Here is a 27638-nt window from a genome sequence, read left to right on the forward strand (position 1 = left end):
CATCAGAGTCTTTTCCAATGAGTCAACTCCTCACATGAGGTGGCCAAAGTACTGGAGTTTCAGCTTTAGCATCATTCCTTCCAAAGAAATCCCAGGGCTGATCTCCTTTAGAATGGACTGGTTGGATCTCCTTGCAGTCCAAGGGACTCTCAAAAATCTTCTCCAACACCACAGTTCAAAAGCATCAATTCTTTGGTGCTCAGCCTTCTTCACAGTCCAACTCTCACATCCATACATGACCACAGGAAAAACCACAGCCTTGACTAGACGGACCTTTGTTGGCAAAGTAATGTCTCTGCTTTTGAATATGCTATCTAGGTTGGTCATAAATTTCCTTCCAAGGAGTAAGCATCTTTTAATTTTATGGCTGCAGTCACCATCTGCAGTGATTTGGGAGCCCTCAGAAATAAAGTCTGACACTGTTTCCACTGTTTCCCCATCTATTTCTCATGGAGTGATGGGACTGGATACCATGATCTTCATTTTCTGAATGTTGAGCTTTAAGCCAACTTTTTCACTCTCCTCTTTCAATTTCACCAAGAGGCTTTTTAGTTCCTCTTCACTTTCTGCCATAAGGGTGGAAAATAAGTTACCCTTATACATACAATACTTTGGCAACAAAGGTCCATTTAGTCAAGGCTATGGTTTTTCCAGTAGTATGGATATGAGAGTTGGACTATAAAGAAAGCTGAGTGCCAAAGAATTGATGCTTTTGAATAGTGGTGTTGGAGAAGACTCTTGAGAGTCCCTTGGACTGCAAGGAGATCCAACCAGTCCATCCTAAAGGAAATCAGTCCTGACTATTCATTGGAAGGACTGATGTTGAAGCTAAAAACTCCAATCCTTTGGACACCTGATGCAAAGAACTGACTCATTGGAAAAGACCCTGATGCTGGGAAAGAAGGCAGGAGGAGAAGGAGATGACAGAGGATGAGATGGTTGGATGGCATCACTGACTCAATGGACATGAGTTTCAGTAAACTCCAGGAGTTGGTAATGGACAGGGAGGCCGGCGTGTTGCAGTCCACGGGGTCACAAAGAGTTGGACATGATTGAGCGACTGAATTGAACTGAACTGATATTATGAATGAAGGTAAGTTAATTAACATTGGGAGTACAGTCTCCTCTGTACAGTCCTAATATAAAATATTCTAAGTATAATCAATATATTCATTAGGACTGAGCAGCTAACCCAGTGGACACTAATTATTACAATATACTGTTAAAGATTGATAGAAAAAGGGTTAAGTTACAGGTATTAAACACATATAAATAAAAAATATGGACTCTTGGGTGTACTTGAGGAAAGTGTTAACAACCAGGGCAGGATACTGGATACCCAGTTTACCTGAATAAGAGATGCTCAAAAATAATTTTCATAAAACCAAGCTTGGTAATCAATGTGCTTTTTTGTCTTTTCTTTAAAAAAAAAAAGAGAGATTTCTTATATTCTCTTTCAGAGCTGCTTCCATGTTTTTAAGTTACAATGCAGTCTGATTCCTGATAAGGTTCTGACAGGTATGAGATGTGTATGTTTTGGGTTGACTAACTTAGACTTATTAGCTATGGAGCCCTATGGAATATTGAAATAATATAATGAATTAGTCTTCCAAACGATAGTGGACATGTTTCAGTTGTAGGAAAAAAGATGTAATTTTGTATTTGAAATGTAATTGGCTAATATACAATGGACTTTTAAAATTAGATTAGAAATAAAACAAAACCTTAATTTTTAAAAATCAGTTTAAGTATTGAAAACACACACATTAAAGTTACAAGACTAAAGGCCCATAAAGCCAGAGTGGGTTAGGATACTGATTATATTTAAATAATTATCTTTCTGTTTCCTTCTGTGGGTGAAGATGACTTAATAGAATTTACTACAGTTACTCCAGAATCTCCAAAAGCATTGCTGGCGGACGCCTGGCTAGGGGGTAGATGATGTATCTTCGTACTCTGCAAAGTCTCCTCAGGCTCTTTCATAACAGTAGTACTTGTTTGGTTGTTTTTTAAGACATAGTCTGATCCAAAAAGTTCCTCCATTAGATTGCTTTTCTTCTCCCTGAAAGTTGTGTCTTTTGCCTTTGTTCTGTAAGATTTAGCGAAGGAGGGTTCGTAGGCGATGGCAGGATGCTCCAGCTTCATTTCTTCCGAGTGACTGTGGTGCTTGCCTGTGCTATGAGGGTACCTCGTGCTGCCTGCGTTGGCCGGCCCACCTGAGGCGGGAAGCCCGTGATGCAGGTTTTCGATTGCTTCCGTGAATGAATAATGCTTTCTTTGTCTGAAGGGTATTTTGATATGTGGAGCAGCATTTTTATCTGGCATATCACCCATGTCACTGATTTCTGGACTTCTTTTAAACTTGTATTTTTCTGTATCGTCTTCCTGACCACCTTCCCCTTCGGGATGGATTACTTCAATTCTTTTTGGTGGTAGTTCCTGTTCTTCTTTCACTAAAGTGATCTTCTTTTCTTGATTTTCTGTTCTGTATCTCTGTTGTCCAGTATTCTTCAGAGATGGTTGTGCTTCCAAATGTTGTTCTTCCTTGGATAAATCTGTAGTAGAAAAATGGTCAATTTATTGATCTTTAAAATTAATAGATTTGTTTCAAGATGGCATGTTGAGCACTCTTATTTACACCTCCTGACAAGCACATTAAAATGACAAAGAGGAAATAAAAGTAATGCATACAACCCTAGAATACAGGGAAAGGTGCTATTAGCAAGTCTGAGATGTTATACTTTTTAGAACATACCAGGTAAGTGAAAAGTATGAAGCCAAAAGAAAATGATGCTCATAAACTTTGCCAATATATTATAACAGATGTTCAACATCACCAGCTAGGTTGTGCCAATTAAAAAACAATGAGAGTATTTTTCACTCATCCAATTGGCAAGTAATTTTCAGAACTGGTGAGAATATGGGGAAATGGAAACTTTTGTTCCCCATTGGTGGATGAGTAAGATGGTAGGTAGTTTGGATGGTGATTTGGAAATATCTATCAAAATTTTAGGTGAGCATGCCCTTAGACCCAACAACTTCCCTTTCAGAACCAAAGCCTACCAAAATATACAAAAGTGTGTCTAAGGATGTTCACTGTAGCCTGATTTAGTAAGAGTGAAACATCCTGAATATCCCTGGAAGGAGTCCTGGTTGAATCAATTAGAGCAAGTGCATGCATGCTAAGTCTCTTCAGTCGTGTCTAACTCTTTAGGACCCAAGAACTGTAGACCCCCAGGCTCCTCCATCCATGGGATTTTCCAGGCAAGAATGCTGAAGTCGGTTGCCATTTCCTACTCCAGGGGATGTTCCCAACCCAGGGACCAAACCCAGTCTCTTATGTTTCCTGCATTGACATTGGCAGACATATTCTTTACCATTAGTGCCACCTGGGAAGCCCCCAAGAACACGTGGGGCTGTGCAATCTGGGCAGTAATTATAGAGAAGGAGAAGGTAGCATGTGCTGACAGAAGAGACAACTGCAGAACACTGTCGAGTGTAGAGATGCTCTTTCCTCTGCTGCTTCTTCCCCAGGCACCCAGGAAGTCCTCTGTGCAGCCCTCTGCTTGTCCCAGGACCAGACCTGCATGGGTTCTGAGGAAACAGCATCACTCCCTGCCAGCCACTCAGCGAGGCCATTGTTTGTGAGGGAGAATGGGGACACAGTTGGGTATGCAGAGAGTTGAAATGTTTTCTCATGGGAATAAATTCTTGAATAAAATAATTTACCTACACTCTAGGAAAATGAAAAAAAAATACTAGGAGGAGAAAGTAGTATGTTTCAAGAATTAACGGTGAGCCTAGAAGCTAGTCAAACATATAATGACTTGTAAATAACTGCTAATGTTATGCCCTATAACACCTGATGAGAATGTTAACATTTGAGACCACGGGGGGAACATGCTTGTTTTCCCCTGCCTCCCCTGCCCCCTCCTGGCCTCCTTCTGGAGCAGAAGTGGGTCTGCTCCCTCCTTTGCTCCAGCTGGTTCCAGCTCCTGGGGACCTTCCTGGAGGCCACAGCCTTTGTATGACTCCTCCTCTGGCCCTGGTATCTCTAGGACATTCTGTGCCAGGAGTAGGTCATGTCCTTACTGGTCTCTCCTGAGCTGTCTGGACTCAACCTCGTCCTTCCCTCCACCCCCCCTCACCACCCCCTCCTTAGTCTGGACCCTCTTTTTCATACCCATTGCCCTTCGTCACTGCCGATCTCCCCAAGGGCACAGGATCCCGAGGGCGCGGCATTTTCCCCCAGTATTTGGAACAGTCCCAGACACACAGTATATGCTCAGAAAATATTTGTCAAGCAAATGAAGAAAATTTCTAGGACAATATGTGTGTGTGTTAGTTGTTCAGTGGTGTCTGACTCTTTGTAACCCCATGGACTGTAGCCCACCAGGCTCCTCTGTCCATGGGATTCTCCAGGCAAGAACACTGGAGTGGGTTACTGCCAGGAGCCAGCGTGAGGAACTCCGTCCATGGCAAAGGTCATGAGGAAGGAGGCTCGGCATACGCAAAGGTGGGATCGAGCCTCAGGAGTTCCCCTGGATATTCTCGAGCATCTACCCCCAAAACCAGAGTCTGCCTACTTTACTGCTTTGTGCTCTCACCTCTGACTTTACGGGGGGCTCTCCCCCACCACCATCTTGCTCTCTCTGATAAAGGGTTAACTTACAGCTCCAGTTAATAAAGTTCCTGGGCATAATAGGAGTGTTTAAATCCAAACCCGTCAGATGGCTCTCTAACTTGCCTGACAAGTTTACCCGGACTCCTACAGCTATGCATATGATAGTTTACAGTCTCCCAACCGTGAGAGGCACGGGAAGCTTAAGATATTCAAATAGCTTAGAGCCTCTCGGAGAGTTAGAAGCTGTCAGAATAAAACTAGTAGAAGATTTCATTGATGAGCCAATGCTTGCTGCCAAGTTTCCACATCCCCTGTATTGTATCCTTGAATGTATATTAATTAATATAGTTGGTATGTAGAAAAAATAAGTAGTGGCCTTGGTGTTAGCAACTTTAGACCCTTAAGGTAATAAATTCTTTCCTTTGTTGTAAACCCACTGCACCTCTGCCCTATAGGAATGCAACTTTATCTAACACCTTCGGAGGATGGCGCCAAACTTTAAAATAATTACTCTTAGAGAAAATAAGCCTTATGGTTGACAAACCTTTGTAAGAGTCATAAAATGTTAATAGGCCTTCTGGCCAGAAGATGATGTAAATCACCTAAACCATTTGTATATGATAAGTTTGCAGAAAAGAAACCCTGGTTTTGATAAGGATCAAAGACTGCTGACTTTGCATGATTTCACACCCTCTATTATCCTCTATGTACAACTTATGGTATAAAAGCCCCTGTTGAAAATAAAGCTACGGGCCTTGCTCACCAAAGCTTGGTCTCCCCATGTCATTCTTTCTTTCAACCTCTGGCTGAGTTCCCATCTGGAGAGCGGAGCCCCGCCAAGCTTACTAATTTTGCCTGGGCTTCTAAGATCCATCCGGGGAGGCCTCAGTGTCTCCTCTCCCACAGGAGAACGGAAGGACGCCTGTGGCCTACGTAAGTGGTGCAAACTTCTTGTCTCGAAGTTTTATTGGTTTTCCGCATAAACCAAGTTACTCAGCCTCTTTCCTCCACTGAATTTTCCTACTGAGCTATCCTTATTCTATTACTCTTTATATCTTTGATTAATATTTAATTAAAGCCAGTGTACTCGCTGACGCCGTCTCCCGTTCGAATTCCCTGGATCAGCCGGGGCTGGAGCCGGCAGGTTACCATTTCCTTCTCCAGGGGATCTTCCCAACCCAGAGACTGAACTCAGGTCTCCTGCATTACAGACGGATACTTTATCTTCTGAGCCATTACCAAATGGACTAAAAAACAGGCGGAAAACGTGAACAATACCAGTACAGGCGGATACTTTATCTTCTGAGCCATTACCAAAATGGACTAAAAACAGGTGGAAAACATAAACAATACCAGTATTTACTGCACTGGAGCAGTGGCTTTCCAGGTGGTGCAGCCAGACCTGGGGGTTGTTTAAACTTCATTCTGGGACGGGGGAGCCTGGTGGGCTGCCAACTATGGGGTCGCACAGAATCGGGCACGACTGAAGCGACTTAGCAGCAGCAGCAGCAGCAAGGTCATTTGGGGACTTCCCTGGTGGTCCAGTGGCTAAGATTTTGCACTCCCAATGCAGGAGGCCTGGGTTTGATTCCTGGTCAGGAAACTAGATCCTACATGTCGCAACTAAGACCCAGCCCACCCAAATAAATAAACATTACAAAAAGAAAATAAAGCTTTCCTGGTGGCTCAGAATATGCTTGCAAAGCAGGGGACCGAGGTTTGATCCTTGGGTCAGAAAGATCCCCTTGAGAAGGAAATGGTAACTCACTGCAGTGTTCTTGCCTGGAGAATCCTATGGACAGAGGAGCCTGGAAGGCTATAGTCCATTGCGGTCACAAAGAGTTGGACATACTGCCACTAAGACCTGGCATGGCCAACTAAATAAACAGTACAAAAGGAAAATAAAGCCACTTGGGCCCCACAGCTAAGATGTGGCCTCTCCAGGCCCACTGCCCGAGGCCCTGAGGCCCCCCTGGGAGGTCTTTCCCATGGCTGCTCTTTCCAGGGGGTTGTGCTTGCCCAGCTGGGTGGAGGGTCCCCAGATGCCCCTATATCAATAATTTAACACGGAAACAATGGGGGAGTGTCTTCAACAGTCTGAAGGAAAATGATCTTCAGCCTAGAATTTTCTTGCCAGTCCATTACTAACCAAGTTTAGGGTAGAACCATGACATCCCCAGGGAAAGGTGCACAGGGTTGCCTAATGTGCACCTGTTTCTCAAAAAGCCAGTAGAGGTTTTGCTCCTTGTCCAGGATGGCATTCATTACAGAAGGACACAGGGAGGAGGGGGAGAAGGGGGGAGGAACCAGCAGGAAGGGTTGTGACCTTGTGCCCTGGACCACAGAGGCAAAGGGCACCACCAGGCCTGACGCCAAGGGCTTAAACCTTAAAGGCTGGCATCACCAAGACTCTGCTAGCTAACTCCCCAGCCTCTAGCGTCCTTGGTCCATCCTGACTGGCCCACAGCCTGGTGGAGGCGTCCCTCCCCCTGTGGTGTCTGCAGCCTGGGTGGGCTGAGAATGCTCCAGAGCCCAGTGCACAGGGCCTCTCCCTGCACCAGCAGAGCAACCCTGCCACGTGTCTGGCTCTTATGGGTCCCCATCCCCCAGGACTGTGAGTGACCTTGACCCTGGCCAGGCCCTGTGCCCTCAGGGAAGCTGCAGCCAGTTTGTGTCCAGCCTGCCTGCTCTGGAATCTTCTTCAGGGGCGGTGCTTTCCTTAATTCAGCTGGGTTTGGGTTTGAGACTCAGTTTTTCAAAAGTGAATATGTTGTTTAGGATACACACAGGTTTGGGAGCTGTGGCAGAAAATGGAATGTCGAGGTTGCTTTTGGTGGTGGTGATGGGGCAGGGCAAGAACGTTATGGTTATGAAGGGCCCACAGGGTGTCCCAGGGGATGCTCATGTTCTGTTTCTTAAACAAGGTAGTGGCTATGCAGGTGTTTATAACGGTTCTCTCAACTGAACACATCTGTTTTATGTATACTTTTAAACACACACACAGTGAGTAATTCACAACTTAAGAAAACAAAGTGTAAAGGAGACTTTTACTAGTTGTTAAAATTACCTTCATATTTTCTCTTGGAATCCTCTTGGTTTGGTAGTTTGGTGATACAGGGAGGCATTGCATGGATTATTTCAATAGATTTTTCTTTATGACCATTGTTTCCTGTTGTCTTTTTGCTCTATAATTAGAAAAGTGGCAAAAAATATTTTTTGGTGGTAGAGATAATTTTAAATTGTGCTTTATTTGATGACTACAACTACTTTTTTATAGAACGAGTGTGTAAAGCCTATGTTTGCAAAAGTATGTGTAATTAGACACTTCAAGAACTCAAATTTGCTGTACCTTAGTTGTCCAAGACGCAACATCTTCCGATTTTTGGGTTTCCTGGTGTCGCATACTTATAAATGGAAAACTTCTCCTGTCTGCTTGTACTGACTTCGTTGAAGAAACTACAGAACAGGTACATTCAATATATGTAAGAAGCATAGCTTGCATTTGGAAGCAATGTTGATTTTAAATAGAAAATAACAACTGAAGTTGGTAATGTAATAACGAAACAAAGTATACTAGACATTTTCTAAAGATGTTCAGTAAATATCAAACATTTGCCAGTTTCACTTTCTCCTCTACCACGTCAGCATTTTTGTCCTGTTTTGGGCCGCGAAAGTTATGGGTATCACAGTGGTACCCATACAAGCAGGCATGAGGATGGGTGGGCCTTGCTCTGGGAGGACACAGCGGCCCCTGCTGGCAGGAGAGGTTCAGGAGCATAGTTCTGCAGTTGCGAGAGGGGCACCACCATGTCTCCTGCGTCAGAGCTCTTGGTTATCAATGGTTAGATCGCCCATGCTAAAGTTCATGACTTCTAAATCTGGTAGCCACTTTCCTCAGAGGTTTTATCCTATTTAAATAACCCCATGTTTGATTTTATCATCTCTGCTGGCTGTTATTCTGGATTATAAACCAAAAGCAAAGAGATTGTTGCCTTGAAAAGTAAACACAATCAAAAAATGGGCCAAAGAACTAAACAGACATTTCTCCAAAGAAGACATACAGATGGCTAACAAACACATGAAAAGATGCTCAACATCACTCATTATCAGAGAAGTGCAAATCAAAACCACTATGAGGTACCATTTCATGCCAGTCAGAATGGCTGCTATCCAAAAGTCTACAAGCAATAAATGCTGGAGAGGGTGTGGAGAAAAGGGAACCCTCTTACACTGTTGGTGGGAATGCAAACTAGTACAGCCACTATGGAGAACAGTGTGGAGATTCCTTAAAAAACTGGAAATAGAACTGCCTTATGATCCAGCAATCCCACTGCTGGGCATACACACTGAGGAAACCAGAAGGGAAAGAGATACGTGTACCCCAATGTTCATCACAGCACTGTTTATAATAGCCAGGACATGGAAGCAACCTAGATGCCCATCAGCAGATGAATGGATAAGAAAGCTGGGGTACATATACACAATGGAGTATTACTCAGCCATTAAAAAGAATTCATTTGAATCAGTTCTAATGAGATGGATGAAACTGGAGCCTATTATACAGAGTGAAGTAAGCCAGAAAGAAAAACACCAATACAGTACACTAACACATATATATGGAATTTAGAAAGATGGTAACAATAACCCTGTATATGAGACAGCAAAAGAGACACTGATGTATAGAACAGTCTTATGGACTCTGTGGGAGAGGGAGAGGGTGGGAAGATTTGGGAGAATGGCATTGAAACATGTATACTATGATGTATGAAACGAGTCACCAGTCCAGGTTTGATGCACAATACTGGATGCTTGGGGCTGGTGCACTGGGATGACCCAGAGGGATGGTATGGGGAGGGAGGAGGGAGGAGGGTTCAGGATGGGGAACACATGTATACCTGTGGTGGATTCATTTTGATATTTGGCAAAACCAATACAATATTGTAAAGTTTAAAAATAAAATAAAAAAAAAAAGAAAAGTAAACACATAGTTACTTCCTCTAGCAAAATAAGAGGTAAGTGTTTCTGTTGTTTCTCTTCTTAGCAGAATCTTGCTGGAAGGTCTTGTCTGTCAAGGGTGGGTTGGGGAGTGAGTAAGTACATCCTGTCTTGAAGGAAAAGGTACTCCTGATCCCCTGGAGAAAGGAATGGCAACCCACTGCAGTATTCTTGCCTGGGAAATCTCATGGACAGAGGAGCCTGGAGGGCTACATACAGTCCATGGGGTCACAAAGGGTCGGATATGACTGAACGACGAAACACAAACACAACACAGCAATAAAAAGGTACAAACTAATGAAAATAGCACAGCATAGATGAGTCTCAAACACACTATGCTGAACAAGAGAAGACAGATACAAAAGAGGACCTGCTGTATAATCCCACTTGTGAATCTGTAAAACAGGCAAACTGAACAACTGTGACTGAAGGGAGGTCAGAGGTGGCTTTGGGCTGGGGCTGGAGGATCCCTGACCTGACTGCCAGGGATAAGTGCACCTCCTGAGGAGATGGCCATATTCTACATCTAGATCGAGGTAATGGTTACATGGGTATAAGCGCATGTCAAAACCCACTGGACTGCACACTTAAAATGGATGCACTGCATTGAGGTTTATGCATACTCAGTTGTGTCTGACTCTTAGTGACCTCATGGACTGTAGCTTGCCAGGCTCCTCTGTCCATGGGATTTCCCAGGCAAGAATACTGCAGTGGGTTTTCCATTTCCTTCTCCAGGGGATCTTCCTGACCCAGGGATTGAACCTGCCTCTCCTTTGTCTCCTGCATTGGCAGGTGGATTTACCACTGAGCAACCCAGGAAACCCACTGTATTGAGGTGAGAGTGTTAGCTGCTCAGTCGTGTCCGACTCTTTGCAATCCAAGGGCTGTACCTGCCAGGCTCTTCTGTCCGTGAAATTCTCCAGGCAAGAATACTGGAGTGGGTTGCCATTCCCAACCCAGGGATCGAACTCTGGTCTCCTGCACTGCAGGCAGGTTCTTTATCATCTGAGCCAAAGGTACCTAAATAAAGTTAACCTTAAAAATCTACACAGGTCTTCCCTGGTGGTCCAGTGAGTGGTTAGGACTTGGTGCTTCTACTGCAGGGGTGTGAGTTCCATTCCTTGGTCTGGGAACTAGGATCTTGCATGCCATGAGGCTCCACACACACACACACACACACACACACACACAAAACCCAAACAGAAAACAAAACAAAAAATCCACACACTGGATGACAGATCTACCTAGAAAGTTCAGTATTTGGCAGACATTTTGCATTAAACTGCAAGTTATCCCCTCATTCACCTGAGTGAGGACATATAAGACTGAGCCGATGATGGGGGAGGACTGCATCTCTGTTTTCTTCTAGCTGTTTCAACCATGGGGCGGTTTCATTATTCTATATTACATTACAGTGCCTAACAAAATGATTTTTTTTTAAAAATAGACTTTTGGACTCTGTGGAAGAAGGCGAGGGTGGGATGATTTGTAGATCACCAGTCCAGGTTCGATGCATGAGACAGGGTGCTCAGGGCTGGTGCACTGGGATGACCCTGAGGGATGGGATGTGGGGGAGGTGGGAGGGGGGTTCAGGATAGGGGACACATGTACACCCATGGCTGAGTCATGTGAATGTATGGCAAAAACCACTGCAATAAGGTAATTAGCCTCCAATTAAATAAATAAAATTTTTTAAAAATGTCCATTATCTTGATGATATTAGTTAGGAAAATTTAACTACACATTTTAAAACAGATTTCAAGCAAAACTAATTGAAACACACTTTACCTTTTGGATAATCTTCTTTGTCATGTAAATTTCCGACTATCCGGTTAGAATAGATGTTTCTAATTTCAAGCTCTCGATCCTTCTCCTATAAAGAACCACAATACCAATATTTCTATAAGTGTTTACTTTTATCAACCTTCATTTTATGTAAAAAACTATTTAATGTGAGGAGCTTGGTAAGCTCTAACAGGAAAAGAAATTGGCCATGTCATCGTATATCATTCCCAACATAAAAAAAAATAAGTTCTTTTAAAAACAATATTTATTTATTTTGGCCACACTGGGTCTTAGTTGTGGCATGTGGGATCTTGTTCCCTGACTGGGGATTGAACCTGGGTCCCTTGCTTTGGGGAGTCTTAGCCGCTGGATCACCAGGGAAGTCCCAAAAAAGCACTAGCTTTTAAACAGAGTGATAAACCATTGTGACTCAGACAATATTTTGAAGAGTTTGCAAGCCAAATTCTTTCACAGTATTTTTTTCTATTCCCTGGGTCTACTCTAAGAAGTTTACTGTCCTTTGTGGTGCAATGCAGTGGCCACTAGTCATGTTGCTCCTTGGATTAAGTAGAATTAAAAATAGTTAGTTCTGAGAGTCACATGACCTGTATTGTGGCTGCTCAGTCCTGCATGAGAGTGGTGACCACAAGGCTGGACAGTGAGAGAGAACACTGTCCTCATCACAGAAAGTTTTGTCTGTACAGCCAGTGCAGGGTGGGTGGGACCTGCAACAAAAATACTGCTCTTTAGCTTGAGATTTCAGTGCTGACTTTTTAAGTCTTGGCAAAACAAAAGGTTTGACACCCTGGTTTTCTGAGAAAAATTGAAGTATGGTTGATATATAGTATTATATAAGTTACAGGTGTAGTATAGTGGTCACAAGTTTTAAAGGTTATACTCCTTATTGTAAAATATTGGCTATATTCCCTGTATTGTACTGTGTTTCCCTGTAGCTTCAGTTCAGTTCAGTTCAGTTCAGTTCAGTCGCTCAGTTGTGTCCGACTCTTTGCGACCGCATGAATCGCAGCACGCCAGGCCTCCCTGTCCATCACCAACTCCTGGAGTTCACTGAGACTCACATTCATCGAGTCAGTGATGCCATCCAGCCATCTCATCCTCTGTCGTCCCCTTCTCCTCCTGCCCCCAATCCCTCCCAGCATCAGAGTCTTTTCCAATGAGTCAACTCTTCACATGAGGTGGCCAAAGTACTGGAGTTTCAGCTTCAGCATCATTATTTCCAAAGAAATCCCAGGGCTGATCTCCTTCAGAATGAACTGGTTGGATCTCCTTGCAGTCCAAGGGACTCTCAAGAGTCTTCTCCAACACCACAGTTCAAAAGCATCAATTCTTCGGTGCTCAGCCTTCTTCTCAGTCCAACTCTTACATCCATACATGACCACAGGAAAAACCATAGTCTTGACTAGACGGACTTTTGTTGACAAAGTAATGTCTCTGCTTTTGAATATGCTATCTAGGTTGGTCATAACTTTCCTTCCAAGGAGTAAGCGTCTTTTAATTTCATGGCTGCAATCACCATCTGCAGTGATTTTGGAGCCCCCAAAAATAAAGTCTGACACTGTTTCCACTGTTTCCCCATCTATTTCCCATGAAGTGATGGGATCAGATGCCATGATCTTCGTTTTCTGAATGTTGAGCTTTAAGCCAACTTTTTCACTCTCCTCTTTCACTTTCACCAAGAGGCTTTTGAGTTCCTCTTCACTTTCTGCCATAAGGGTGGTGTCATCTGCATATCTGAGGTGATTGATATTTCTCCCAGCAATCTTGATTCCAGCTTGTGCTTCTTCCAGCCCAGCATTTCTCATGATGTACTCTGCATATATGTTAAAAAAGCAGGGTGACAATATACAGCCTTGATGTACTCCTTTTCCTATTGGGAACCAGTCTGTTGTTCCATGTCCAGTTCTAACTGTTGCTTCCTGACCTGTATACAGATTTCTCAATAGATAGATCAGGTGGTCTGGTATTCCCATCTCTTTCAGAATTTTCCACAGTTTATTGTGATCCACACAGTCAAAGGCTTTGGCATAGTCAATAAAGCAGAAATAGATGTTTTTCTGGAACTCTCTTGCTTTTTCCATGATCCAGCAGATGTTGGCAATTTGATCTCTGGTTCCTCTGCCTTTTCTAAAACCAGCTTGAACATCAGGAAGTTCACAGTTCACGTATTGCTGAAGCCTGGCTTGGAGAATTTTGAGCATTACTTTACTAGCATGTGAGATGAGTGCAATTGTGTGGTAGTTTGAGCATTCTTTGGCATTGCCTTTCTTTGGGATTGGAATGAAAACTGACCTCTTCCAGTCCTGTGGCCACTGCTGAGTTTTCCAAATTTGCTGGCATATTGAGTGCAGCACTTTCACAGCATCATCTTTCAGGATTTGAAATAGCTCAACTGGAATTCCATCAGCTCCACTAGCTTTGTTCATAGTGATGCTTTCTAAGGCCCACTTGACTTCACATTCCAGGATGTCTGGCTCTAGGTCAGTGATCACACCATCATGATTATCTGGGTCGTGAAGATCTTTTTTGTACAGTTCTTCTGTGTATTCTTGCCACCTCTTCTTAGTATCTTCTATCTTCTGCTTCTGTTAGGTCCATACCATTTTTGTCCTTTATCGAGCTGTAGCTTAGTTTATACCTTCTACTTTCCTACCCCTATAGTACCCCTCCACCCTTCCCTCCCCACTGTTAACCACAAGTTTGTTCTGTATACTCATGAGTCTGCTTCTTTTTTGTTATATTCACTAGGTTGTTGTATTTTTTAGACTCCACATTTAAGTGATATCATACAGTATTTGTCTTTCTCTGTTTGACATATTTCACTTGACACTATTTTGTGGTGTTGGAGAAGACTCTTGAGAGTTCCTTGCACTGCAAGGAGATCCAACTAGTCCATCCTAAAGGAGATCAGTCCTGGGTGTTCACTGGAAGGACTTATGTTGAAGCTGAAATTCCAATACTTTGGCCACCTGATGCGAAGAGCTGACTCATTTGAAAAGACCCTGATGCTGGGAAAGATTGAGGGCAGGAGGAGAAGGGGATGACAGAGGATGATGGTTGGATGGCATCACTGACTCGATGGACATGGATTTGGGTGGACTCTGGGAGTTGGTGATGGACAGGGAGGCCTGGCGTGCTGCAATTCATGGGGTCGCAAAGAGTCGGACACAACTGAGCGACTGAACTGAACTGAACTGAAAGTGTTAACAAGGTACAATACTATTACTTCATGTGATGAGATAAAAAATGATAACAGAAGTTTTGTAAATAGAGTTTTAATTTTTCTAATTATAATGCATATTCATCAGGCTGTTAACTCATTCTAATAATTTATGTTCCTAGGGGAAAAACTTAATTTGAGAAAGCTATTCTTTAAGTAATTTAAAGATATATTAGGCAGTGGCCACTGGACTGGAAAAGGTCAGTCCTCATTCCAGTTCCCAATAAGGGCAATGCCAAAGAATGTAAAAACTATGGTACATCTGCCCTTATTTCACAAGTTAGCAAGGTAATACTCAAGATGCTTCAAGCCAGGCTTCAACAGTACATGAACCAAGAACTTCCAGATGTACAAGCTGGATTTAGGAAAGGCAGAGGAACCAGAGATCAACTGGTTGCCAACATCCATTGGATCATAGAAAAAGCAAGGGAATTCCAGAAAAACATCTACTTCTGCTTCATGACTATGCTAAAGCATTTGACTGTGTGGATCACAACAAACTGTGGAAAATTCTTAAAGAGATGGGAATACCGGACCACCTTACCTGTCTCCTGTAAAACCTATATGCTGGTCAGGAAGAAACAGAAGCAGAAATGGAACAACAGACTGGTTCAAAATTGGGAAAGGAGTATGTCAAGGCTGTATATTGTCCCCTGCTTATTTAACTTATATTCAGAGTATGTAATGTGAAATGCCAGACTGGACAGAGCTCAAGCTGGAATCAAGGTTGCTGGGAGAAATATCAATAACCTCAGATACGCAGATGACACCACCCTTATGGCAGAAAGCAAAGAGGAACTAAAGAGCCTCTTGATGAATGTGAAAGAGGAGAGTGAAAAAGCTGGCTTAAAACTCAGCATTCAAAAAACTAAGATCATGGCATCTGGTTCCATCAGTTCATGGCAATTAGACAGGGAAACAATGGAAACAGTGACAGGCTTTATTTTCTTGGGCTCGAAAATCACTGCAGATGGTGACTGCAGGCATGAAATTAAAAGACACTTGCTTCTTGAAAGAAAAGCTATGACAAACCTAGACAGCATATTAAAAAGCAGAGACATCACTTTGCTGACAAAGGCTGATGTTGAAGCTGAAAATCCAATACTTTGGCCACCTGATGTGAAGAACTGACTCATTTGAAAAGACCCTGTTGCTGGGAAAGATAGAAAACGGGAGGAGAAGGGGACGACAAAGGATGAGATGGTTGGATGGCATCACTGACTCAATGGACATGAGTTTGAGCAAACTCCAGGACCTGGTGATGGACAGGGAGGCCTGGTGTGCTGCAGTCCATGGGGTCACAGAATCAGAGATAACTGAGTGACTGAACTGAATTGAAATATCCGTATAGTCAAAGCTATGGTTTTTCTGGTAGTCATGTACAGATGTGAGAGTTGTATCATAAAGAAGCCTGAGCACAAAAGAATTGATGCTTTCAAATTGTTGTGTTGGAGAAAATTCTTGAGAATCCCTTGGAGTGCAAGGAGATCAAAGCAGTCAATATTAAAGGAAATCAGTCCTGAATATTCATTGAAAGGACTGATGCTGAAGCTGAAACTCCAATACTTTGGCCACCTGATGGGAAGAGCCAACTCATTGGAAAAGACCCTGATGCTGGAAAAGATGAGGGCAAGAAGAGAATGGGGCAACAGGGGGTGAGATTGTGGGTTGGCATCATTGAACCAATGGACATGAGTTTGAGCAAGCTCCGGGAGATAGTGAAGGACAAGGAAGCCTGGTGTGCTGCAGTTCATGGGGTCACAAAGAGTCAGATGTGACTGAACAACAACAGCTCTGATATTTTTGGAAGCTGAATTTCACAAGTTTTCGTACATTTTGCTTTTAAAAAAAAGTACCTTAAGTTTTTGTTGAAGGTGTTTTATTTCCATCTGCAGAGTCTTTGTGGCAGCCTGAGCTGCTAAGGTCTTCCGGTTCTCAAAGGTCAGCTGCCGAGTAAAGGCTTTATTGTTCAGCCTCAATTGTTTCTCCAAGTCCTGAAAACAGTACATATTTCAGCTCTTTGTGACCAGTGTAGTATTATACAAAACTTCAACTGTAATGAAACTAATTACACTTATGAAAAGTTCAAGATTTTAATATAATTTTAGTGGGGAGAACACATATTAGAACTAAAAATTATCATACACACACAGAGAGGCACAAAGCCCCAAAATCTCAGATCCCAACTCTAGAGAATAAATATCATGTTTACAGTCTGATGTTTTTTACACTCTGGAATTTGATAAAACAGAAATTTTTTTTTTTGGAACAGAGCCTGAAAATCAATAAGTATAATCAGTGTTATACTTTCAAACTAAACCTAAGCAATTGTGTTGAAATGAAGTATTATGCAACTTGGCATATAGTGCACTCTGTGAAAATCTTTCAAGCATCTCTTGCTGAAAGCTTTACCAGCATCAGTGCAGATCATGATTCTGTGGGACTGTGATTCTCAGATAACCGAGGTTGGAAATTATGCTGGGGCCTCACAGAGCCACACCCGTGTGAATGGGTTATATGTGAGACAGCGAAATGACTGACTTAGTAGCACAATGGAGTGTAGCGGAGTTGCTCAGTTGTGTCCGACTCTTTGTGACCCCATGGACTGTAGCTTACCAGCTCCTCTGTCCATGGGTTTTTCCCGGCAATAGTACTGGAGTGGGTTGCCATTTCCTTCTCCAATAATCTTCTATAAAAATGCAGGATTTACTATTGCATATTCACCTTTCTGGAATGAGACCTGTTTTACTGGAGAATTGTTTGAGCAGGACTTTAATAGGAGGTTGGCCTAAAAAGACCTTTCTTTCCTTTTTTACCATAAAGTTTCCCTTTATGGATTCCCTCATTATAACATTAACACTTTCTCATTAAAGTGTAAAATATGGTAAACTAATGGGGTTGAAATGAAATAATCTTTAAAATCACACTTTCTAAAATATTAACACTAAAAAAATACTTACATGTTTTGCTCCACAAATGTTTTCCCCCCACCAAATGCCCTAAAACCAAATGAAATCTCCTATATGACCAAGTGCTCCTGATAAGAAAATAGGTAAGTAGTTCTTGAATTCTTTTTGGTTTTGGTTGTAGTATGGAGACATCGGAGAAGGCAATGGCACCCCACTCCAGTACTCTTGCCTGGAAAATCCCATGGTTGGAGAAGCCTGGTGGGCTGCAGTCCATGGGGTCGCTAAGAGTCAGACATGACTGAGGGACTTCACTTTCACTTTTCACTTTCATGCATTGGAGAAGGAAATGGCAACCCACTCCAGTGTTCTTGCCTGGAGAATCCCAGCCTGGTGGGCTGCCGTCTATGGGGTCGCACAGAGTTGGACACGACTGAAGCGACTTAGCAGCAGTAGCAGCAGCAGCATAGAAACATGAGCTACTTAAACATATGTTTAAAAATATGTAGATGAGATACAAATACATGTACTTTCACATGACAGACAGATGCTAAGATGGATTCAATGCTACCTGAATGGCCAAACATTAGAACCTTGGTACACTATTTACATCAGTAAAAAAGGAGGTTCCTCATTATGTCCTGTGGCTCACATATCCATTTTATGTGAGAAAATTCTCTTTGAAAATAGAGAAGGATTTTTACCAAAAAAGAAATAACTGAGAAATGGCTGAAATGAACTTAATGTCTTGTTATTTCAAGTAAATACTTGTCTACTTCACGAATGATTTCTATTTCATAGAAAATACTTGTCCTTCGCCATTAAGGAATGAAAGAGTAAGTTAATTCCATTTGTGTCCATTCCATTTTGTGTTCATAGTGACCAAACCACCTAATGTAGAATAGGCAGAATTCCCAGTGTAATCAGTGTTCTCCCAAATCACCCCGTGTAAACCCAAGCTTTTAACCACCATGCACCCTTGAGGAATAGCAACCTATCCATTCCTTCAGTGATTTACATTCCTTTCCCCTATCTGTCTCCAGGAATATTACCTAGAAAACTTTTCTGTTTCCAGGACATGGGTCTTTGTGGTGATGACTGTACAGATGGATGAGGGAGAGAACAAGGAAGGGGGTGAGGAGATGCACTTACAGTTTAGGGAAGTGATCTTTTCAGAAGCACTTTGGAGCAGAGGCTCACTTTCTAAGAGAGGTTTCCCACAACATAGCACAACACGACATAGCACAACACACTGCCCTCCAGCATATGAACAGACTCCCCTAACCCTGGCAGCCAGAGCGTCTCAGAGAATGGTCATTTCCAGATAAATGAGCCCAACTGTAACCGAGCAGGACACTATGGGGCTTTTTCTAGAACAGGGACCCCTCCTCACCACATGTCCTCCGTCTGCCTCCTGTCTTTAGAAAAACTTTAGCCTCCTACAACTTGCCTGAGTTCCAAAGAGCAAATTTAATCAGAGAAGTGAGAAGATGCAGAAAGAAATGAAAATAGTAAAGTAAGACAATTTGTTTCCCTGTGGCTCAGACGGTAAAGAAGCTGCCTGAAATGCAGGAGACCCAGGTTTGATCCCTAGGTCAGGAAGATACCTTGGAGAAGGGAATGGCTACCCACTCCAGTATTCTTGCCTGGAAAATCCCATAGACAGAGGAGCCTGGTGGGCTATAGTCCATGGGGTAGCAAAGAGTTGGACATGACTGAGCGACTAAACACAGCACAAGACAAAATAATAATAGTTTAGCTATTAAAGTTAAGAACTTGTAGTTCCTCCTCAAGGGCTATAGGTAATATTCTGAGCCATTTCCTGTGAGCTGTTTTGCAGATACTGAACCCCCACCAGGTGGAAGAAGTTTAACTGCATGCTGCCCACAAGCACATAAACCCCAGACTGGTTAGAACCAGAAGATTGATGACGCTGACTCCTGAATACCTCACCACCAACCAATCAAGAAGAATATCCATGAACTGATCACATAACACACCACCCCAAACCTTGTCTTTAAAAAATTTTCCCTGAAAGCCACTGGGGGAGTTCAGGTGTTTTGATCACTAACTAACTGGACTCCTTGCTTGACATTTGCAGTAAATGCTGTGCTTTCCTTTAGCACTTCAGCACAGTGTCAGTAGACTGGCTTTGCTGCCTGTGGACGAGTGGACCTGAGTTAGGTTGGGTGACACAAACACAGAAGGAGCCCTGGCTCAGTCCACAACAAGAGGGGCTGTTGCTATTTCTCCTGTGCACCTCCCCTTCCCTGCCCCCACCCCATCCCCACCGGATACCACCATCCGTGTGCTCAGCTCAGTAGTGCTTCATTCCTCAGGCAAGTAGGATGAATGTGCACCCTCTCCACATTGCTTTTGGAACCTTAACATTCCTAGGCCTCTGAAGTACAGACCTGTATCTTTTTGTCGTTTGCCTCCATCTTAGCTGTAAGAATGGACAACCTCTTAGTGAGCTCTTCTCTCTCTGGAAGATTGTTCTCTTCAGAAATCTTCTGCAGTGCCTGCAAGGCATCTTTTGTCCTCAGAAGCTCACCGTCCATCTCTCTCAGCTTCCTCGACGTGGCTCTTTCCTTTCCCTGGGATTTCCTGAGGAGCTGCCTTAAATTTTTCACTTCGTTCTGATGTTTGGCCATAATTTGAGGTAGATTATTTTGTGAATTCTCATATTTTCCTATAGCTTTCAAGTGCTTAAGCTGGACTTGTTTCAGAAACTGGTTTTCTATGACTGTAGCTTCCGCTTTGTGGTGCAGATCAGCTAACTCATTCTTCAGTTCTTTGATCTTATGAAGCCTCGCTGACAGGATGCGGTGGATCATGGCATCACGTCGCTGAGCAGCCACACTGATCTGAGAGTTGAGAAATGGTACATTCCAGCTGTGCTTTTTTCTAACCGAGATTTCCTTCTGGCCTGTGTAAGAAGATAATCCAGTTTGTTACTACAGTCATATGTATGTGCTTAGTTGCTCAGTCACGTGCGACTCTTTGTGACCCCATGGACTGTAGCCCGCCAGGCTCCTCTACCCATGGGGATTCTCCAGGCAAGAATATTGGAGTGGGTAGCCTATCCCTTCTCCAGAGGCTCTTCCTGACCCAGGAATCAAACCAGGGTCTCCTGCATTGCAGGTGGAGTCTTTATGAGCTGAGTTACCAGGGAAGCCCAATCATGCATATAGATATGTAAGTATGCAGGTATCTGTAATACCCACACCCGCTCTTCTCCCCTACTCCCACACACATATACACATACACACGCAAGGTAGAAGGGGAAGGAACTAACACTGAATGAATACTCGTGCTTTAGGCTAGGTACTTTATGTCTAGCTATCTCATTTAATGCAATCCTTTAAGGTCAGTAGTAGTCCATTTTATAGCTGGAGATTATAAGTCATTTGTCCATGGTTACATAACCACAAAGTGACATAAAAGGAATTGAAATCAGGTCTTCTCTGACTCTAAAACCCGCACTTACTTCTATTATAAAAGGTAAACTAAAAACCATAAGAATAAATAACATTTACCAAGCATTTCCCATATGTGAAGCATTGGATTAAATGCTTTGTGTAATAGATTATCTGATGTAATTCTGCCAACAAAATGTTATGAGGCAATTAGAGGGTAACATTAGAGCCAAGAGTTATATATGAAGGTCTCATAGATTTAAAAAGATGTTTAAAGAGCCATTAAATTGCTTAGAGAATTCATATAAGTATTCTATCTCTCAATATATCAAACATAGGCAGTTTTTCCTGTGTTGCTTTTGGCTAGGCACTCAATTAACCAGTTAGATGGTTTGTGCTCAGGAAACTATTTTAATCAAAAAGCGTCTAAATGATATTACACCAAGCTCATATAACTGAATTTGTGTATGTCAACTGTATATGTAACATCATTGTATTATTATCCCATTTTATTTTTTAAATTATTTTTCATTGGAGTATAGTTGCTTTACAGTGTTGTGTTACTTTCTGCTGTACAGCAAAGTGAATCAGCTCTATGTGTACACACATCCCTTCTTCCTTGGATTTCCTTCTTATTTAGGTCACCACAGAGCACTGAGTAGAATTCCCTATATATTATGTTCTCATTAGTATCTATTTTATAAATAGTGTCAGTAGTGTCTATTATCCCATTTTAATGATGATGCTTATCAATGGGCACACAGCTAGTAAGTGGTGAAACAGACTCAGGCCTGTGTGCCTTTGCCCCTTCCCCACGGGTATGTGCGTTTATATGATATTCATATGTGCATCTGTGTATGTACACATATGTGTGCCTGTATACATATCAGGATACCTATATTCTGAGAAAGAGCAGTTGGAACTGGATTCTAGAATTTAAAAATGTATGATCCTCATCCTGCAGAGAGAAAGGCTCTTAGTGGCCAGTGTCACTGGGGTCTTAGCACTGAGCTATTGGCCCAAGTGAGGACACATTGTTTGAGACATGCCTCACTGTGTTTGGTCTCGTGGTGGGAAAGGCAATTCTGCCTGTGATGGAAACAATGAGCCAGCAGAGATAGAGGACACTTTCCGGGGATAAAGCATGTGGATCTTGAGGGTGACAGACCACACAGATTTCACAGTGACCACACTGTTTCCCAGGTGGTTCAGTGGTGAAGAATCTGCCTGCCAATGCAGGAGACACAAGAGACATGGGTTTGATCACGAGTTTGGGAAGATCCCCTGGAGAAGGAGGTGACAACTCTCTCCAGTATTCTTGCCTGGAGAATCCTCATGGAGAGAGGAGCCTGGCGGGCTATAGTCCATGGAGTCACAAAGAGTCAAACACGACTGAGCGATTAGCACTTTCCTTTTTTTAAAAAAGCTGAATGGTTAAACTACTCTTAAGATACCTAGTTGTTAAACTACTAAGCTAAAACACTTAAATTATTTCACCAAAAACATGTACATCTAGGTTCATAGTTAGTTAAAAAAGTGACTCTTACTACTCAAGACTAGTCATGCCTTCCCAGTACAAACAGTGAAATAAGCTCTTTGAACAGACCTAAGCCCAAGCCCCGCTTCACTGGTTCCAGCCTCTCCTCTTTCCTCAGCCTTTTCCCCAGGTGCACCCTCACCCCCATCCTCCTTTTCAAAGCACCTCTGTCCTCCTGTCACACTGCTGTGCCCATCCTCCCTGCCCCGTCATGGTCCTGTCATCTTCATCTTTGTGTCGCAGTCCCATTCTGTTCCTGCCGTCGGCACCCTCAGTCTGGTTCAGGTCCTCATCCTGAGCCACGTTCCTGCTGGTGCTGGCTCTACCCTGTGCTGGGTCCTCTCTCTCTTCCAGGTCACCTTAAAGAAGGTGGCCCCTTCTTCCAAGGACCAGGGTAGGAAGAGGTTCAAAGGCCTTTCCCCTTCCTGTTCTCCACAGCTCCAGCATCAGTCGCAAAGCATACCTCCTCAACCCCACCTTAGGGCTTCCACCCACCTCTGCCCAAAGACAATAGGGCAAAAGGTGTCCCAAGCAAATGAATGCAGTAAAATAATTTTTCTTTTTGGCTATACCATTTTCCCCCCTTTTTAAAATTTCTGAGCTCAGAGCAAGTGTAGAAACCTTCATAGTTATAAAGATCCACAATAAAACCTTTTCATCATTGCTTAGAAATGATCAGTCTTTCATACACATACACCCACAGCCAGCTCTCACTCACCCACCAATAAGTCCTCAGTTATCCACAGTCACCTTTACACAAACACACACACACCTTATTTTAAATTATTCTCTTCCTTCTCAGAACTACAGAGATCATGCATCAGGCAGACTGGGAGCTCTTCTGAGGCTCAGATTTGGCTATTTACATCACTGATCCACTTCAGTGAGAGAGGATCTCAGAGAAGGTACACCAGTTTTTTGAATGACTATCACAAAACATCTTGGTGGGCTTCCCAGGTGGTACTAGTGGTAAAGGACCTATTTGCCAGTGCAGGAGACATAAGGAGTCGCAGGTTTGATCCCTGGATCAGGAAGATCCCCTGGACTAGGGAATGACAACCCCATCCAGTATTCCACTAATGAACCTTGCCTGGAGAATCCCATGGATAGAGGAGCCTGGCAGGCTATAGTCCATGGGGTCACAAAGAGTCAGCGTGACCGAGGGGCTTAGCATGCACCCATGTGCACACAGGTTTTGGCATTGTACTGAAAAATCACAGCAAGGAAGGGTATAACTGAAGGAGTCTGAAAGTAAATTTTTCTACAAAAGAAAGAAATAACCACATTTTGAAAATCAAATTATAGAAATATATTGCTTGCTATTTACATTAGTCTAAAGAAAGGCAATGCCAAAGAATGGTCAAACTACCACTCAATTGCACTCATCTCACACGCTAGTAAAGTGATGCTTAAAGTTCTCCAAGCCAGGCTTCATCAACACAGTTACATGAACTGTGAACTTCCAGATGTTCAAGCTGGTTTTAGAAAAGGCAGAGGAACCAGAGATCAAATTGCCAACATCCCCTGGATCATGGAAAAAGCAAGAGAGTTCCAGAAAAACATCTATTTCTGCTTTATTGACTATGCCAAAGCCTTTGTGGCTCACAATAAATTGTGGAAGATTCTGAAAGAGCTGGGAATACCAGACCACCTGACCTGCCTCTTGAGAAACCTGTATGCAGGTCAGGAAGCAACAGTTAGAACTGGACATGGAACAACAGACTGGTTCCCAATAGGAAAAGGAGTACGTCAAGGCTGTATATTGTCACCCTGCTTATTTAACTTCTACGAAGAGTACATCATGAGAAACGCTGGGCTGGAAGAAGCACAAGCTGGAATCAAGATTGCTGGGAGAAATATCAATCACCTCAGATATGCAGATGACACCACCCTTATGGCAGAAAGTGAAGAGGAACTCAAAAGCCTCTTGATGAAGGTGAAAGTGGAGAGTGAAAAAGTTGGCTTAAAGCTCAACATTCAGAAAACGAAGATCATGGCATCTGATCCCATCACTTCATGGGAAATAGATGGGGAAACAGTGGAAACAGTGTCAGACTTTATTTTTCCGGGCTCTAAAATCACTGCGGATGGTGATCGCAGCCATGAAATTAAAAGATGCTTACTCCTTGGAAGGAAAGTTATGACCAACCTAGATAGCATATTCAAAAGCAGAGACATTACTTTGCCAACAAAGGTCCGTCTGGTCAAGGCTATGGTTTTTCCAGTGGTCATGTATGGATGTGAGAGTTGGACTATAAAGAAAGCTGAGTGCCAAAGAATTGATGCTTTTGAACTGTGGTGTTGGTGAAGACTCTTGAGAGTCCCTTGGACTGCAAGGAGATCCAACCAGTCCATCCTAAAGAGATCAGTCCTGGGTGTTCTTTGGAAGGACTGATGCTAAAGCTGAAACTCCAGTACTTTGGCCACCTCATGTGAAGAGTTGACTCATTGGAAAAGACTCTGATGCTGGGGGGGATTGGAGGCAGGAGGAGAAGTGGAAGACAGAGGATGAGATGGCTGGATGGCATCAGCGACTCGATGGACATGAGTCTGAGTGAACTCCGGGAGTTGGTGATGGAGAGGGAGGCCTGGCATGCTGCGATTCATGGGGTCGCAAAGAGTCGGACACGACTGAGCGACTGAACTGAATGATACATTGGGGTACAGGGATCTTCAGGGGCATAAAATTTGGGTTAAAGAAGCAGCCAAGATTTATTTAAAATAATTCAAGAGTATTCATACACAAAAGAGTACCCAAGGGAGAACAAGCAGGTTCTGCATGCTCAGTCACTTCAGCAGTGTCTAACTCTTTGTGACCCAACGGACTGTGGCCCTCTAGGCTCCTCTGTCCATAGGATTCTCCAGGCAAGAATACTGGAGTGGGTTGTCATGCCCTCCTCCAGGAGATCTTCCATACCCAAGGATCGAAGTCTTCTGCATTGGCAGCAGATTCTTTACCTGGGAAACCCTCACTTGGATCATGGAATTTAGGTTCTAGTCCACTGTGAAGTGATAGTTCATTTGGGCTGCTGCCAATTTATGAATAAGTATCTTGCATAAAGGACACAATAAATATTTGTGGAATAAATAAATGAGGAATCAGTTTAAAAAATTTGTATTGTCTCTTAGAACTCAACATGCATTTTATTTCTTATAGAAATAATTTTATAAACACTAACTGCCTTCTTACACAGTTCTGTGAAATTCTAGACTCAGTGTAAGATGTAGTATATTGTTTGATGATTTCTTGTCATAAACCCATGGGGGCCAGACTACTTCTGAATTTTGGGGGGTTTATTCTTTGGGATGGGCTTTCCTGGTGGCTCAGCCTTTTCCTGGCAGGGTCTTCTGCCCTGGTCTTGCCAGTGGGTGCAGGACTCCCACCTCTCCAGAGGAAGGGCTGTGAAACCTTTCGAGAACCTGGAGGAAAACTATGAGTCCTTCTCCCTAGAAAGTTCACAAACACAAATAGATGCACACAGATACACACACTCACACACAAAATGCAAAGGATTCCCTAAGGCTCCCAGAGTCAGGTCTTAGATGAAGACTCCCTGCTCTGAAGCTGGGAAGAAGGGCAACTGAAGACTCTAGCTCTTCACAGGGTCCCAGGCAGGCTGGCTGTGGGAGGCAGGCCCTGGGGGAATGTGGCACTGGATGTGCTCCACATGCAACAGGCTCTTAATTGTTTTTCGGCCACTTACTGACACCAGTTCTGATGGTCCCAGCCGGAAAAGAGTGGCAGTGGTTTCTACACAGGGAATATTTATAAGCCCGGCATTGCATGTCTGGGAATAACCACAGTCTAGGCAAGGGGGCAGGAAATGAGGAGGTCGAGGATGGTGCAGAGCTACTCCCAGTTTGGACAGTTAGAAGCTGATGCTGTTGCTACTCTTAAAATCCGCAAGGAAATGACATTAACAGCCTTTTGACCAGCCCTGTTCCTAAAGAGCATCTTTGCCAATATGCCTCACCGGACTCGAAGACCATCTTCGTGGGGTGCTGAGACAGATAGTTACATTTCATTGGAGATTGAAACCTTGCCTCTTCAGCTGAGATGAAAGGCAAGAAGCCCGTGAAATCCAAGTACTGTGGTGCGCTGTAACAGGGCCACCTGTTAACTAAAAACGGAACTAACCTCACTCACGGGTTCCAGGAGGGTGAGCTGGGCAAGAGGGCTTTCTGTCAATTTTGTGATTATTCTTAATTTCTCTATTTCCTACTCCTTCTATAAAAAAATTCACTTGTAATACTTATAATTTTGTAAGTACTGGTACAATCTGGAAAAACAATAAAACTGAATATGGGCCACTCCCAATTACCAGTTCATTAAATAATAATGTCATTATAACCCGAAATTTGGTCTTGGTTGGGAGATTTTGCTTCTTACCTTTAAGTTGGGAGATTTTAGAAACATTATACTTCTTCTTCTCCTTTTTTTCTTTTACTGTGGGCTTCTCTAAGTAGTTGTTTCTAGCTGTGGTTTCTGAGCATGCAGACAGAAAGTCTTCGGAATAATCGTAGTGGGAGCTTGGGCTTCTGCAGGAACACCGAGATCTGCTATAATCAACACTCTTGTCAGAAGCGTCGCTGTTCCTGGGAAAACCTGGGCTGCTGCTCTCCCTTTTTGAGGAACTCCCGCCATTTTCGACGGCTGTGCCCGGGAAATGTCCACCCAGATTTGTTTCTGTTGGACCAGCCAATGACATAGTAAACAACCTAATACAAGAAAAGTAGTTTTAGGTTTAGAGCTATAGCCCTAAAAACAGACCTATGCTTTATTATGTGTGTGTGTTCAGTTGTGTCCGACTCTTTGGACCATGGACTGTACCCCGCCAGGCTCCTCTGTCCATTGGATTCTCCAGGCAACAGTGCTGGAGTGGGTTGCCATTTACTGGGTGGTGAGGATCACCTAACTACATTCATTCATTCACCTGGGAAAATGACCAGCTGACTCCTCCATGTGTAGTCCCTGTTCTTTCCCAGAGAGTGATCAAGAGGAGAGCCACATTTATCCTTAGGACGTTGACTTTGGAATGCACACAGGTGGCAGGCAGCATCTAAGATGGCCTGCACCGATTTCCACTTTCTGGTGTAATCCCCTTCACTCCGGTGTGACTCAGAGGTGGCTTCC

General features: G+C 43.2%; 1 protein-coding gene and 2 non-coding genes across 3 annotated transcripts; all 3 read right to left on the reverse strand.

Moving 5' to 3' along the window:
• Window positions 1-1018: 1018 nt before the first annotated feature.
• Window positions 1019-27217, reverse strand: LCA5L (LCA5L, lebercilin like). Its single transcript, XM_027546519.1, has 7 exons — window positions 26895-27217; window positions 19963-20477; window positions 16499-16636; window positions 11408-11492; window positions 7974-8080; window positions 7692-7809; window positions 1019-2555 (listed from the first exon to the last, which is right to left on the reverse strand). The coding sequence occupies exons 1-7, from the start codon at window positions 27211-27213 to the stop codon at window positions 1825-1827; spliced, it is 2013 nt and encodes a 670-aa protein (XP_027402320.1). The 5' UTR covers window positions 27214-27217; the 3' UTR covers window positions 1019-1824.
• LOC113899668 lies at window positions 23102-23171 on the reverse strand. Its single transcript, XR_003512953.1, has one exon. It is a non-coding gene; the product is annotated as a small nucleolar RNA U2-30 (small nucleolar RNA).
• LOC113899680 lies at window positions 23301-23380 on the reverse strand. Its single transcript, XR_003512956.1, has one exon. It is a non-coding gene; the product is annotated as a small nucleolar RNA U2-19 (small nucleolar RNA).
• Window positions 27218-27638: the final 421 nt, after the last annotated feature.

Source organism: Bos indicus x Bos taurus, chromosome 1 (genome assembly GCF_003369695.1).
Source record: "Bos indicus x Bos taurus breed Angus x Brahman F1 hybrid chromosome 1, Bos_hybrid_MaternalHap_v2.0, whole genome shotgun sequence".
In the NCBI taxonomy this organism is placed as follows: domain Eukaryota; kingdom Metazoa; phylum Chordata; class Mammalia; order Artiodactyla; family Bovidae; genus Bos; species Bos indicus x Bos taurus.

Coding starts and splice junctions, on each gene's coding strand:
- LCA5L (XM_027546519.1), bottom strand. CDS start 27,213: ATGTCATTGGCTGGTCCAACAGAAACAAATCTGGGTGGACATTTCCCG. Junction 16,637..19,962: donor CAAACGACAAAAAGATACAG/GTCTGTACTTCA, acceptor TACTGTTTTCAG/GACTTGGAGAAACAATTGAG. Junction 8,081..11,407: donor CAAAGAAGATTATCCAAAAG/GTAAAGTGTGTT, acceptor CCTGTTCTGTAG/TTTCTTCAACGAAGTCAGTA.